This window comes from Narcine bancroftii, chromosome 5, assembly GCF_036971445.1.
Source record: "Narcine bancroftii isolate sNarBan1 chromosome 5, sNarBan1.hap1, whole genome shotgun sequence".
Classification (NCBI taxonomy): domain Eukaryota; kingdom Metazoa; phylum Chordata; class Chondrichthyes; order Torpediniformes; family Narcinidae; genus Narcine; species Narcine bancroftii.
Window position 1 is genome coordinate 24,254,962 of NC_091473.1, and position 15,812 is coordinate 24,270,773.

The 15,812-nt window shown below is 40.9% G+C and overlaps 1 protein-coding gene and 1 long non-coding RNA gene across 10 annotated transcripts in view; one reads left to right on the forward strand and one right to left on the reverse strand.

Moving 5' to 3' along the window:
• LOC138763200 (uncharacterized) overlaps positions 1-1,629 on the reverse strand; it is a 166,547-nt gene extending 164,918 nt beyond the window's left edge. For all 3 annotated transcript variants that reach the window (XR_011357386.1, XR_011357388.1, XR_011357387.1), the window contains exons 1-2: positions 1,202-1,629; positions 952-1,008 (exon numbers count right to left, since the gene is read on the reverse strand). This is a non-coding gene — a long non-coding RNA (uncharacterized lncRNA). The remainder of the gene's footprint in view (positions 1-951; positions 1,009-1,201) is intronic.
• crbn (cereblon) overlaps positions 1,064-15,812 on the forward strand; it is a 46,389-nt gene continuing 31,640 nt past the window's right edge. For 3 of the 7 annotated variants that reach the window (XM_069936956.1, XM_069936957.1, XM_069936955.1), the window contains exons 1-4: positions 1,064-1,641; positions 5,567-5,673; positions 8,000-8,202; positions 11,961-12,110. In XM_069936956.1, coding sequence (XP_069793057.1) covers positions 1,581-1,641; positions 5,567-5,673; positions 8,000-8,202; positions 11,961-12,110 — 521 coding nt within the window. In that variant the 5' untranslated portion in view covers positions 1,064-1,580. Of the gene's footprint in view, positions 1,642-3,769; positions 4,001-5,566; positions 5,674-7,999; positions 8,203-11,960; positions 12,111-15,812 lie in introns of all 7 variants that reach the window. The other 4 variants (XM_069936952.1, XM_069936953.1, XM_069936951.1 and 1 more) reach the window with 2 other exon arrangements.

A 15,812-nucleotide genomic window follows, 5' to 3' on the forward strand; every position in this document is an offset into this window, starting at 1 on the left:
GGGCTGGCCAGCGGCTGCAGTGCCCCACTCTGATGGGCTGGCCAGCGGCTGCAGTGCCCCACTCTGATGGGCTGGCCAGCGGCTGCAGTGCCCCACTCTGATGGGCTGGCCAGCGGCTGCAGTGCCCCACTCTGATGGGCTGGCCAGCGGCTGCAGTGCCCCACTCTGATGGGCTGGCCAGCGGCTGCAGTGCCCCACTCTGATGGGCTGGCCAGCGGCTGCAGTGCCCCACTCTGATGGGCTGGCCAGCGGCTGCAGTGCCCCACTCTGATGGGCTGGCCAGCGGCTGCAGTGCCCCACTCTGATGGGCTGGCCAGCGGCTGCAGTGCCCCACTCTGATGGGCTGGCCAGCGGCTGCAGTGCCCCACTCTGATGGGCTGGCCAGCGGCTGCAGTGCCCCACTCTGATGGGCTGGCCAGCGGCTGCAGTGCCCCACTCTGATGGGCTGGCCAGCGGCTGCAGTGCCCCACTCTGATGGGCTGGCCAGCGGCTGCAGTGCCCCACTCTGATGGGCTGGCCAGCGGCTGCAGTGCCCCACTCTGATGGGCTGGCCAGCGGCTGCAGTGCCCCACTCTGATGGGCTGGCCAGCGGCTGCAGTGCCCCACTCTGATGGGCTGGCCAGCGGCTGCAGTGCCCCACTCTGATGGGCTGGCCAGCGGCTGCAGTGCCCCACTCTGATGGGCTGGCCAGCGGCTGCCAATCGGGTGGAGCGAGGGAAACAGCCACACCCAGGGATGAGAGGGGCTTACTGATTCGTCGCTCCCCAGATAGTACTAAACAACCAATCCCAGGAAGCGGATCGTAATGCCACCGGTTAGAGATGGACTTCTGAGCCCTTTATTAGTCGAGTTGCCAGCACAATAAAGCAGTGTTGAATTCACTCCCATAGTGTGTCACTCTTTGAGCATAACCTCTCCAGAGGAAGCAGCTGCTACAAAACTCATACATACCTGAAATGTTGGGACCTCACAATTGTTAAGTGATCTCACAAGTAACCTCTCATTTATCTGTATAAAAACAATTGGGGAAAAACATTCAGTTAAAAAATGTTTTAATGAAGTATTTTATTATAGTGGGAGCAGGTCAGTGGGACTTGAGAAATAGTGGTCGGCACAGAGTAGAAGGGCTGAATGGACTGTTTATTTCTGCACTGTGGCGTTCTATGGTTCTAATTACCGATGCTGTACATTTCAATATTACCATTGAGTGGCTGTAAAATCTTGAAAGGCTTTCAACATAACACGACGTTTGGCCGGAATAACCGATTCCCAGTGATTGAAGTTCCCAAGTCTGATTGAAATTAAAGCAGCAAGTGAGATATTGGCAGGAACCAAGATAATGGAGCTGCATTTTATCTGGGAATCACATTTCATTCCGGGAAGATCACACAAACAATAACTGCAATGATGTTCGTACTTGCGTCCACTGTGAGCAGCCCCGGGCACGATGGGCAGACGACCTGGTAACCGCAGCCGTCAGTCACCTCCCCCGCGTCCGCCACTTCTCCTCCTCTCTGCGCGTGTGCGCGTCAGCTGGGAATGCGCAATTCGCCCAGAATGCACGGCGATAAACAAACAAGATGGCGGAGGAAGAAGAGGGAGGAGGTGATCAGTTGGACAACCGGTTGATCCCTGAGTCAGGTAATGGTCATGTTGCTGGGAGTGCGGTCTGGGGCGCGGGTGGTGCATGTGGACTGTTGGAATCTAGGGGTTAAAACAGTATGAAATAAATGATTAATTAATAAGTGTATATTTACTGCATGGTTCAGGGAAAAAGGAATGTGATTAAGTGGCAATCACAGCAGGGAGCAAAGTTGGCTGAGCAAAATTGTCTCTCCAAAATACAGGGAGAGGAAATGCATAAAACAATTTAGGAGGAATGCTCAAACTAAAGGAGGTGGTGAGTAGCACAGGAGACACAGGCCAGATCAGAACAAAGAATGGCCTGTAAGAAACAAAGGGAATGGAAAACAAGTCTAGGAGGAAGATTAAGGCAGGAGGAGGTGTTAAAGAGAACAGCAGAAATTGGCAGGACAAGAACAGAATGGTGATTAGAGATATCTGGGGATGAAGTAATTTCTGATCAACACAACGGGATAGTCTGGCCAGGAGGATTAACATGGGAGTGCTACACCCCAGATATCTGCAAAACAGGAGATGACTTGTGATAACCCTTATGCAAAAAGATCTAGCAAAGGAAGACAACTTTTGTTCTGTATGATAAGGTTGACCTATATAAACTGAACCAACTGGACAATAGGGGTCAGTCTCGGGGAGTAGCTCATTGTGCAAGTGACCTATGAACTAATGAGTGACCCAGAGCTCTGTTAAGTTTTATTCTTGTGCTGTGTAATAAAGTGACTGTTGAACCGAATACCTTCTCCTATCACTTCATTCAAAGAACGCGCTGGACTCAGACTACACATAGACTAAATTAAGAGTAAGTTAAAGCCAGAGTCCGACAGGACTCGGCGGACGTCGGTCTCGCTGAGCCAGGGAGAGGGGGAGGGTGGGACGGGGTTCACTGAATGCCGCGATAGATCAGAAACTCTTACCATTCGTTCCCTTCCTCAAGGTTCCCGGGAGCCTCAGAGCAGGTTTCAATTTCCTTTCCCCTCTTGCTGATTGTGTCAGGTCGCGGTGGACTTCCTTGGACAACGTTTCCTGTTCACTGTGGACCCTATCCAAGTGCAGGTTAAATCCACCGTTGCCATGTGATCTTGAGTCCATTGAGTCAGTGATGCTTGTTTGTTTCCAAGACCCGTGGTGATTTGGGACGACTACCAGATCCATCCATCAACGTGGTTAATATAATCAATAGATATAGGCCCTACACACACACACACACACACACACACACACACACACACGTTGTGTGAGTATTAGAATTCCCATTCTCCGTTTAGAAGAATGTGTTTAAAATCTATTCTAGGGACGAAAATCTGGACAGACACTATTTTGTCTTGGAGAGTCTAAAATGCCATACATGCATCTTTCTGAATATAGCATCAGAAGTGTCCTCACAGTTGCAGATTTAAAAAAAAACAATTTATCCTCAGTGTCCTGGCTAATAGATAAATTCACAATCGCACCAACAAAGAAAGATTATTCAATTATTAAAACTTGACAATGTGGAGCCTAAAATATTTAGATTTGCATATTTATTGTCAGAGTGCATACATGACCCATATACAACCCTGAGATTCCTATTTTCCTACGGGTGTGGCAGAAAAAAAATAAACTGTACATGGGGTAAACATGTAAACAATCAAAAGAACTTATCAGATAATTTATATAAACAAACTGCAATACAGATAGAAAATTTTTTAATATCGTTAAAGCACACAAGTAAGACTCCTTAAATGAGTCTCTGATTGAGTTTATTGTTGAGGATTCTGAGGGGTAGCAGCTGATGGTGCGAGTCTTGTGGCACCTATATCTCTTTCCTGATGGCAGCAGTGAGAACAGAGCGTGTGCTGGGTGATGTGGGACTTTGATGATTGCTGCTGCCCTCCTATGGCCACATTCTCTGTAGATGTATGCAATAATGGGGAGGGTTTTGCCTGTAATGTCCTGGGCTGTGTTCATTATCTTTTGGAGGGCTTTATGCTCAGGGTTATTGGTGTTTCCATGTCTTAAAGTAATGGAGTGCTATAAACTTGTGAAGCACTGACTTGATCCTTTCACTAGGACTGAAAACTAGAACAATCTGTGAAATGAATTGCTTACATTATGTTTTGTGCTTCTAATTTCCTTTCAATCTTTGCAGAAACAGGAAAAAATGTCTTGATGAAGGATTCTGGGCTGAAATATTGATCTTTTTGTATCTTCCATTGAATCTATTCGATTTGCTGAATTTCTTCACCAGATCAGTTTTGCTTCAAATTCCAGCATCTGCAGTCTCTTGTGTCTCTCAGAAAAGTCTTATTGAGCTTATCAAGTATTATGTCTCATGCTTACCAATCTTGATGATGCAAATCAAAGTATGGAAGAAAACAAGGTGTATTTTGCTATTTTCTTTAACCCCTATAATTGAAATTTGAATGTTTTTCTTTCTTTGTTTCCCTCTGACATATCATATGCATTCCTTGTCTTTATGCCAGAAGGAACAGCACACAATCTGCTGAAGGACCTTAGTAGTTCGAGCTGTATCAGAAGGAGAAAAAGAGTTACTTCATGTCATTTTACTTTCTCCCTTTCTGAATGTTTGCTGAAGTGTTTCTTTATTTCAAAGCCTGAAGGTTGATATTTTGTATTGAAAACTCTGTGCATGAAACTTTCCAGAGCCCGTTCTGAATATTTTTTGTTTCATTTTTTTATCTTGATATTTTCTGCAACCATTGTCTCCAGAGACATTTTAAATGCTTCTTACGTTTTATTAGACGTGCTGATTGATGGCTTCAAGTCAATGTGCAAAAGAATAAAAATGAAAAAATAGCCTTGAGCAATACTTTGGAGAACCCTTTTGATCACAACCAATAAAATTATTGAAAATTAAAGTTTAATATTGGGAGGGTACTATTGTTGAGCAATCTGTGAAATTGCCATCTCACTTAAACAATCCATTAACCTACAACAACCTTCAACATTCCCAACAACTCCTAAAATCTTTGTATCATGTGCAAAATTAATGACCCATCATGTTAGGAAATGTGTTAAAAGAGTGGGCTAGCCAACGGGCACAATTACAGTGGTATCAAGTAACTGACAACTAAAATGAACACGAAGACGACATATTAATCCTTGCACGTTGTTACATTTTCACACATTTATACATATTTTATGAAGCCTTTTCAAATCTTGATTACGAGGTGCTTGTGAGCAGAATGTTCAGATTAAGATACCTTTGTTTGTGTGTGTGATGGTTTGGAACAATTTATTTATGGTCTTTGGTTTTAGCTGGTCAAGGACAAGATAATGCTTCTGACTGGTGATTTTGGTTTTGTTTTTACATGTCTATTGGTGAATGATATATGTTGTCAATGTTCTTTGAATATGCTGGTTCATCTGGAGAATTTGGTTGTTATCATTGAAGAGAGAACAAGACAGGACCCAGGAAGTTAAAAAATAAGATAAATTAACAGATACAATGCCAGGTTGTTATAGTACAGTTGATAAATTATAACCCATAATTTCATGGTATGAATTCCACCAAGAAACAGTGAATTATCTTCACAGTTAGCTTAACAGCACAATGTTATTTCAGTGCCTGTGACCCGCATTCGAATCCAGTGCTATCTGTAAGGAGTTCGCCTGGTCTCCCTGTGTCTGTGTGGGTTTTCCCCCAGATGCACTGGTTTCCTCATGCCTTTCAAAATGTACATGGTTGAAAGTTAATTTGTGTACAATTGGACAGCACGGGTTTAAGTGGCTGGAATCTGCTTCTGCTGAAAATTTTTTTTAAAGTGGGAATAATTGTTTTTTTGGCCTGCTCTCTTCATCGAATACTATGTAAAATAGCTGAAAATTGCTCACCTTAGCTTCATTGAAGCCAACATATTCTTAGCTCTTAAAAAGTCATATTGCACTTGTGTATTGTTGTCAAAATATTTTTTTTCTTCATAAGATGATGACGACGAGTTTGCTGAGATGGAAGTTGAAGACCATGACAGTGAAGAAGCTGAAAAACCCAGCATCATCAATTTTGATCCAAGTTTACCAACTGCACATTCTGTATGTATAAAAGTGTGGATTAAAAATTGGTTTGCATGTAGAAAGCAGAGAGTGGTAGTGGACAGAAAGTATTCTTTCTGGAGGTCAGTGACGAGTGGAGTTCCGCAGGGATATTCTGGGATCCCTGATCTTTGTGATATTTATAAATGACCTAGATGAAGAGGCGGACAGATGGGTCAGTAAGTTTGCGGATGATACGAAAGTTGGAGGAGTTGTGGATTGTGCTGGATTTTGTCGTAGGTTACAAAGTATATAGAACTCAAAACGGTCAACCAGTTTACCTACCTCGGCTGCACCATTCATCTGATGCAAGGATCGACAAAGAAGAAAAGACTGGATACACAGTTGGGCAGAAAAGTGGCAAACAGATTTCAATCCGGTTAAGTGTGAGGTGATGCATTTTGGAAGGTCAAACCAGAAGGTTGAGTTCAGGGTTAATGGACAGATACTTAACAGTGTGGATGAACTGAGGGACCTTGGGGTCTAAATCCATACATCCCTCAAGGGTGCTGCGCAGGTTGATAGGATAGTTAAGAAGGCCTATAGGATGCTATAGGGTGATTGAGTTCAAGAGTTCAAGCAACTCCACAAATCTCTGGTGAGACCAAACTAGAGTATTGTGTTCAGTTCTGGTGGAAGGTATGGAGAGGGTACAGTGGAGATTTACGAGGATTTTGCTGTGGAAAAGTTAGCAGAGCTGGAACTTTTCTCTTTGGAGTGAAGAAGGATGAGAGGAGACTCAATACAGGCCGACAAGATTCTGTGAGGCCCAGATGAAGTGGACAGGCAGCATCTTTTTCCCAGGGGACATCACTACAAAGTGAAGGGAGAAAAGTTTAGGGGAGACATCAGGGGTAATTTTTTTTCCCACAGAGTTGTGATGCCTGGAATGCCTTGCCAGGAATGGTGGTGGAGGCTGAAATATTAGAGGCATTTAAGAGACTCCAAGACAGGCACATGGAAGAAAGATAAATAGAAGATTATGATGTAGGAAGGGTTTAGTATTTTTTTTTGGAAGGAGTATACAGTTCAGCACATCGAGAGCCGAAGGACCTGCACTGTGCTGTAATGTTCTGTGTTCTCTGTTCTAAATTGGGTAAATGTTTTATTTACTATAATATTTCCTCTAATAAAAGTTGAATTATTTAGCAAAGAAGGAGACATTAGCTAATATTGTGTATTTAAAACAGGCATCCAGGGTATTGTACTCTTTCTCGATTGAACACAGAACATAAGAGAAGTAATAGGAACAGAAGTTGACTATTTGATTCTTCATCTCTGCTCTGCTATTCAATAAGATTATAGTTGATCTTTTACCATCATGCCATTTTCTGCACTCACATATTTTCCAGAAATTGAGCATGCACGTTTCTTTTTTTTTAGTTCTCTTCAATTGTAGGTTCCAATGAATCACTTTCTTGTGTGTGAAGAATTATCTTCCATCTCACCTGAATAACTGACCTTTTATTTTGTACTGTGACTTTTTTATTGACACCATTGCTTTTTGTAACATCAACATGATATCTACTTTGTCAGGGCTCCTATGAATATTACATGATGTGGATAATTTTCTTTCTGTATTCAGCAAAAAGGAGCTAATTAGAATTTTGTTTGGCCTTGAATCACCATTTTCAAAATGTTTTCATACTTCAAAACACTGGGGTTCAAAGCCTTTCAAAATCCCCAAAACTTTAAAACAAAACCTAATTTGCTTCCAAGCATCTTTCACTCTCAAAAACATAAAAGAACAAACCATTAGATTTGATTAGAACAATTTTTCAAATAACTTTACAAGTTATTTAAAGTCTGAAAATATGTTTAAATTGACTAATACCGCATTTGTGCATAAACTCAATAATTTTTATTTATAATATTAAAGCAAAGCATTACACTCTGATTCAGTCATTCATTCCTTTAAAGTTCATTGCAATGGAACTCGAACATTCCAACAAGATGTGGTGCAGATTCGGCACCCAAGCCAAATATGATCTATTCTTGAATGTGATGGTGTTATTACATTTTGCTTCCACAACATCAGTTGAAAAGGAAAATAGTTCACAAAGCTTTTGTTGTTCCTCTGTATTAAGCGATGAGTATGTGGGGAAAAATACCATTGATGTTAATCATATTCAAGGATCACTAGTTAAAGTAGGAATCCTCCAACGGGTGGGAAAAATCTTGGGTTTTGGTGGTGTATCATCATTTGACTAATTATAATTAATGTTGGATAATCCTTTGCATTCAATTTAATGATCTGTACATTGAAAAAGCAGCATCATGTAAGAATTTAACTTCAAAATTAATATCTCAATTTTCTTTTCTTTAGTACTTGGGGATAGACATGGAGGAGTTTCATGGCCGTACTGTGCATGATGAAGAGAGTCGTCCAACCCTCCCAGTGCTCCCTCACGTTGCAGTTATTCTTATTCCTGGGCAAACATTACCATTGCAGCTCTTTCGTCCTCAGGAAGTATCAATGATGCGAAACCTAATTCAGAAAGACAGGACATTCGGCATCCTGGCATACAGGTTAATTGCTTCCATGTGAAACAAGGTTTAAAGGTTGATCAGTTCTTATTTGTTTGGTGGAGATAGAAATAGACACTATTTGCTTGAAAGTTGATTCATTTTTGATTTTGTATGTTTTCTACAACCTCCCACCACAAGATATTTGTCATTGTGGTCATTTTAAAATTTAATAATTGGCTAGAATTTTATATTTTTATAAGATCTGTAAAAGTTTATCAAATTAATTGATTTTCTCAAATGAAATTTGTGTTTGTCTGATTATTTTTCAAATAGATGCACAGTATTGTTATAAAGTCACATCAGTGTGAAATTTTCCAAAATAATTCATGTGAAACTCATAGTTTTGAAATGCAGTGACAGTTTTGTAGGCACACTGCAAAATCCTGGAGTGTTGATTGAAAGAGGTACATAGGAAATGAAAGCAACATTCAGTTTTCCACCATGTGGTGCCAGGGAATTTTGTAATCACAGAGACAAGCTCCTAAGTCTCAGGTTTAATGTACATAGAGAGCTACAGCACAGTACAGGTCTTTCAGCCCTCAATATTGTACCAGCCTCTATATTCCTACCTTAAAAAAAAATGAAACCCTACCTCATAATCCTTTATTTTTCTTTCATCCATGTGCCTAAAAGTCTCTTAAATGCCCCTATTATTTAAGCCTCCACCACCATCACTAGGAAGGCAATCCAGGCACCCATAACTCTCTATGTAAAAAATAAAAAAACTCCTGATGTCTCCCCTAAACTTTCCTTCCTTCATGTTGTAGTGATGTCTTCTGGTGTTTGCTATTCCTGCTCTGGGAAAGAGGTGCTGGCGATCCAACTTTTCTCTGCCCCTCAGAATCTCGCAGACCTGTATTGAGTCTCCTCTCATCCTTCTACACTCCAAAGAGAAAAGTCCCAGCTTTGCTTACCTTGCCTCTTAAGACATATTTTTCAATTCAGGCAACATCCTGGCTAATCTCCTCTACATCATCTCCATATCTTCCTATAATGAGATAACAATTCAACACAATATTCTAAGTGTGGTCTCATGAGAGATTTATAGAGTTGCAACATGAGCTTTCGACTCTTGAATTCAATCCCCTGACTAATGAAGCCCAGCATCCCATAGGTTGTCTTCACTATCCTATCAACCTGCACGGCAACCTTGAGAGATGTATGAATTTGGACCCCAAGGTCCTCTTTTCTTCCACATTGTTAAGTATCTGACCATTAATCCTATACTCAGACTTCAGGTTTGATCTTCCAAAATGCATCACCTCACACTTCTCCAGATTGAACTCCAATCTGCCACTTTTCTGCCTAGCTCTGCATCCTGTCTATATCCTTTTATAACCTACAACAGCACTATCCATACTGTATCTTCTCCAACCTTTGTATCATCCACAAACTTATTGATGTAATGTCAGATGTTGGTGAAAGTACTGGTTTGGGACTGAATTGGAAAGTCATCAAATTCAGACAAAACAATAGTAGAATAAGAGTAACTTAAAAAGTACTTGCTTCACAAGAAAGGAAGAAGCTATGTTTCTATATTGCTCTTTACGACTTCAGGGCATTTCAAAGTGCCTTGCCCTCAAGAGACTACTTTTGAATTGATACAGTCAATAAAGGAAATATGGCAACCAATTTGTGTACAACAAAATTCTGCAACATCGACATGATAATGGTCAGATAATCTGGTAATCATGATTGTACTAAATCAGACAGGATTTATTACAACTGCCCTGCTAATCTTTGAAATAGTGCTGAGTGATCTTCAGTGTACACCTGATCTAACTTCCCATTTGGCAACAGTTATGTAGTACTTCATTACTTCTGGATTTTCTGGAGTTAATCTTGCAGCCTTCCAATTTGTTGATGATGTTGATGCTCGCAGAACTATAATTAAATTGCACAAAATAATTTGCCTGCAATTTTGGAAGCTACGTTCCTTTTGAACATGGTACAAAAAAAAACTATCACTTGTCTGTACCCATGAGAAACTAAATGGGATTGTTGAGTATAAGGATTCCTCCAACATGGAGGTAGAAATTCCAGATCTAATATATTAGAACAGAAGTTATTTCCCGAAGAGAGATGTGCTTGATTTTTCCAACTGTCAGGAGAAAAATGCCAACTTGCAATTTTAAAAGATTTCTAGTTTACTGTCACTTTATAAAATTTTATTTTTTATGGGTTCTGCCAAAAATGTGTTTGAGTTGTATGTTTTACCTCAGTTTCAATGTCTTGTTTTATGTTGCATGAAATCTTTAATGAAAGTTCTTTGTAGTTTATTTGCTATCAAGAATTTAGTGTAAGAATATAATAAGGATGGGTAACAACAAAAATACTTCATTACAAAACTTACTTTACCTTTTGAAATCTACATTATTCACAACCAAATCCCTAACTGTCCCAATATCAACATTCCTCTGCACCCAAGGCATTTGATACAGTTATATCATTTTCACCAAATTTCTCACTGTTGGAGCCCATTTGTACACCATCTATACTAACCTTGGATATATTTCAGTAATTGATCAGTTACTTTTAGTTTAAGTACCGCACGGATGGCAGTCTCTTCAATCTGAGGCGCCTGCAAGCTCACACCAAGACACAAGAGAAACTTGTCCGTGAACTACTCTTTGCAGACGATGGCGCTTTAGTTGCCCATTCAGAGCCAGCTCTTCAGCGCTTGATATCCTGTTTTGCGGAAACTGCCAAAATGTTTGGCCTGGAAGTCAGCCTGAAGAAAACTGAGGTCCTCCATCAGCCAGCTCCCCACCATGACTACCAGCCCCCCCACATCTCCATCAGGCACACAAAACTCAAAACGGTCAACCAGTTTACCTATCTCGGCTGCACCATTTCATCGGATGCAAGGATCGACAACAAGATAGACAACAGACTCGCCAAGGCAAATAGCGCCTTTGGAAGACTACACAAAAGAGTCTGGAAAAACAACCAACTGAAAAACCTCACAAAGATTAGCGTATACAGAGCCGTTGTCATACCCACACTCTTGTTCGGCTCCGAATCATGGGTTCTCTACCGGCATCACTTACGGTTCCTAGAACGCTTCCACCAGCATTGTCTCCACTCCATCCTCAACATTCATTGGAGCGACTTCATCACCAACATCAAAGTACTCAAGATGGCAGAGTCCGACAGCATCGAATCCACGCTGCTGAAGATCCAACTGCGTTGGGTAGGTCACGTCTCCAGAATGGAGGACCATCGCCTTCCCAAGATCGTGTTATATGGCGAGCTCTCCACTGGCCACCGAGACAGAGGTGCACCAAAGAAGAGGTACAAGGACTGTCTAAAGAAATCTCTTGGTGCCTGCCACATTGACCACCGCCAGTGGGCTGATATCGCCTCAAACCGTGCATCTTGGCACCTCACAGTTCGGCGGGCAGCAACCTCCTTTGAAGAAGACCGCAGAGCCCACCTCACTGACAAAAGACAAAGGAGGAAAAACCCAACACCCAACCAACCAATTTTCCCTTGCAACCATGCCTGCCTGTCCTGCATCAGACTTGTCAGTCACCAACGAGCCTGCAGCAGACGTGGACATACCCCTCCATAAATCTTCGTCCGCGAAGCCAAGCCAAAGAGTTGACCAGTACTGTAAATGATAGCTTGAGCAATTGATGCATTTTTTTGGAGATACTTTTAGTCTGTCTAAATTGAATTTTAATCTATATGTAAATGTTTTTCTGTATACTAATAGTGCATAATGTTGACTCTTAATGTCCATTGCTCTTTCCTAGTGAACATTCTAATAACACTCCAGAGTTTGGAACAACAGCTGAAATTTATGAATACAGAGAGGAACAAGAATATGGTATTGAAACAGTGAAAGTGAAAGCTGTTGGGCGTCAAAGGTTTAAAGTTCTTGAAACAAGAACTCAAACTGATGGGTAAGGTGACAATATGCATGTCTAGTTTTCACATGATCCTTCACCATAATGTTTATCTAAAAATTTGTACAATTAATATTTAAGCATATTTTATTTCTTTAACGGAACATTATTAAATTTCCATAATTGATGACCATTTAGGTTGGTTGCTGAATATTGTATCCCTTAATTGACTTCTGTTCAATGCACTACAAGCTAAAAAAGTGCCAATTGCAAAAAAACCCAGAGTATATCATCTTTGGAATTTCGTGGCGCGAATGATCAGGTGAATGATGTTCCTGACTTGAAATTCAATTTAGCCAAATGCAAATAGGCAGAGGTAACAGGAGTTAATAATTCTGACTGAACAAAAGAAGATTGTCCTTGAACAGAAATGATCACTGGGCACTGATATCTGCTGCTGCCTCGATTTTGAAGTTCCTTCAGTTTTTTTTTTGACTTGTTGATTAATCAGCTGGCTCTCAGATTAAATTAAACATTTGATTGAGTTACCAGCATGAAATCAATGCTTATCCAGTCATTCCCAATGAATAATTTGACCTAAGGCCATAAAAATTGGAACAGAAATAGGCTATCGAGTCTGCCCCACTATTTAATCATGAGCTGATTATTTCCCACTCAGCCCCACTGCCCAGCCTTCTCCCCATAACCTCTGATGTCCTGGTTAATCAATAACCTATCAATCTCTTTCTTAAATACACCTAATGACATGGCCTCCATAACTGCTGGTGGCAACAGATTTACTTCCCTCCGGCTGAATAAATTCTTCCGCATCTCTTTTCTAAGTGGACATCCTTCAATCCTGGTGTTGTACCCTTTAGTCCTAAACTCTTCCCCCCCCCCCCACCGTGGGAAATAACTTGTCAACTCCTTTCAACATTCAACATGTTTCATTTGGATTCCCCCCTCAATCTGCTAAATTCCAATGAGTACAGACCAAGAGCTGTCAAGTACTCCTTGTAGGACAACCCTTTTATTCCTGGAATCATCCTTGTTACCCTCCTTTGAACCCTCTCCAACCGTAGCACATCTTTCTCAAATGAGGAGCCCAAAAACTGCTCACAATACTCCAAGTGAGGTGTCACCAGTGCCTTATAAAGCCTCATCATCATATTCCTACTTAAACATTCCTCTTGAAGTGAATGCCAGCATTGCATTTCCCTTCTTCACCACTGACTCAACCTGCAAGTTTACCTTCAGGCTATCCTGTAAGAGGACTCCCAGATCCCTTTGCATCTGGCAATTTTCAAATCTCTTTCTATTTAAAAAAAATAGCCTGCTCATTTATTTTTATTTCTCCTACAGTGTTTCTGATATTAGATTTCTTTTGCCACTTCTCTGCCCTTTCACCGTATCTATCTAAGTGTTCTTTAGCCTCCCTGTTTCCTCAACACAACCTGATCTTCAAACTACCTTTGTATCATCTGCAAACTTGGCCACAAAGCCATTCATTCCACAATCTGAATTATTGATACACAGGGTAAAAAGAAGCAGCCTCAACACTGACTACTGTGAAATACCACTGGCAGAATGATGCCTATATTCCAACTCCCTGCTTCCTCCCAATCAGCCAATGCTCTTCCTATGCTGCTATGTTTCCTGTAATACCTTGTTAAATAGCCTCATGTGCAAGGCCTTGTGAAAGGCCTTCTGAAAATCCAAATGAACAACATGTACTGTATCTCCCCTATCTAGCTTCCTTGTCACTTCTTCAACGAAATCTAACAGGTTTGTCAAGCAAGATTTTCCCTGAAGGAAATCAAACTGACTTTGCCCTATTTTGTCATGTGCCTCCAAGTACTCTGTAACCTCATCCTTGACAATAGACTCCAAAACCTTCCTAACATCTGACGGCAGGCTAACCAGTCTATAATTTCCTTTCTGCTGACCCCCCCCCCCCCACTTCTTGAATTGTGGGGTGACATTTACTGTTTTCCAGTACTCCAGAATATATTGATTCTTGAAAGATAATTTCTAATGCCATCACAATCTCTACCACTATTTCTTTCTGAACCTGAGAGTACAATCCATCTGGTCCAGGAGGCGTTTCTACCGTTAGACGATTCTGCTTCCTGAGCACCTTCTCCCTTAAATCAGTAACTTCACTCATTCTCTATCCTGTTAATCCTGGACATCCGGCACACTGCTAATGTTTTCCATAGTGAAGACTAATGCAAAATACTCATTTAGTTCCTCTGCCATTCCCTTGTCTGCCATTATTATTTCTCCAGTGTCATTTATCTAGTGGTCCTATATCTACTCTCACCTATCTTTTACTCTTTATATTCTTGAAGAAGCTTTTTGTATTGCCTGATATCATTTGCTAGACTACTTTCAAACTTAATCTTTTCCCTCCTTCTGAGCTTTTCTGTTACCTTCAAGTTTTTAAAAGCTTTCCAATCTTCTATCTTCCCACTAATTTTTGTTTACTTGTATGCCCTATCTTTTGCTTTTAAGTTGGCCTTAACTTTCCTTGTCAGCCACACTTTTGGCATTTTTCAATTTGAGTTTGCATGTTCCTGTCAGGATTAAAGGCAAGGTTAGCAGGCATAGGGAAGCTTGGTTTTCAAGGAATATTGGGAATCTAGTTCGGAAGAAGAGAGAGATGTATAGGAGGTATAGGCAACATGGAGCAAATGAGGTACTTGAGGAGTATTGAAAAAATGCAAGAAAAACCTCAAGAAATAAATGTGGAAGGCGAAGAGAAGACGTTACTTTGGCAGACAATGTGAATGAAAATTCTCAGGGTTTCTACAAGAGCAAACTGATAGTAAAGGATAAAATTTGGTTCCCTTGTAGATCAGAATGGTTGGCTTTATATGGAGCCAGAAGAGATGGGGGAGATCTTAAATGTTTTTTTTATCAGTATCCACTCAGGAAATGGGCACAGGTTTGTAGGAAGTAAGGAAAACAATACAGATTAAAAAAGAGGATGTGCTTTGTGCCATAAAGCAAATAAGGGTGGATAAATCCCCAGACCCCGATGAAATATTCTCTCGGACCTTGAGGAGGCTAGTGTAGAAATTGCAGTGTCACTGGCAGAACTATTTAAAATGTCCTTAGCAATGGGTGTGGTGTCGGAAGATTGGAAGATAACTCACATTGTTCTGTTGTTTAAAAAAGGCTACAAAAGTAACCCTGGATATTATATACCGATGAGCCTGAAGTCAGTAGTCTGTAAATTATTAGAAGGTGTTCATGAGATTGGATAAACAATTATTTGAATAGCCTGAAACTGATTAGGGATAATCAACATGGTTTTGTGCACAGTAGGTTGTGTTTAACGAATCGAAGAGGTTACCAAGAAAGTTGAAGGAAAGGCTGTGGACGTTGTTTACATGGACTTTAGTAAAGTCTTGAATAAGGTCGCACATGAGAGGTTAGTCAGGAAGGTTCAGATGGTAGGTATTATGATGAAGTAGTGAACTGAATTCGACAATGGCTGGATGGAAGAAGCCAGAGAGTGGTTGATAATTGTTCCTCAAACTGGAGGCCTGTGACTAGTGGTGTGCCTCAGGGATCAGTTAGAGTATTGTGTGCAGTTTTGGTCACCTAACTACAAGAAAGATATAAATAAGATAGAAAGAGTGTAGAGACGTTTTACTAGGATTTCGGCTGGACTTCAGGAACTGCATTACAGGGAAAAGTTAAACAGGTTAGGACTTTTTTTCCCTGGAGCATAGAAGAATGAGGGAGATTTGA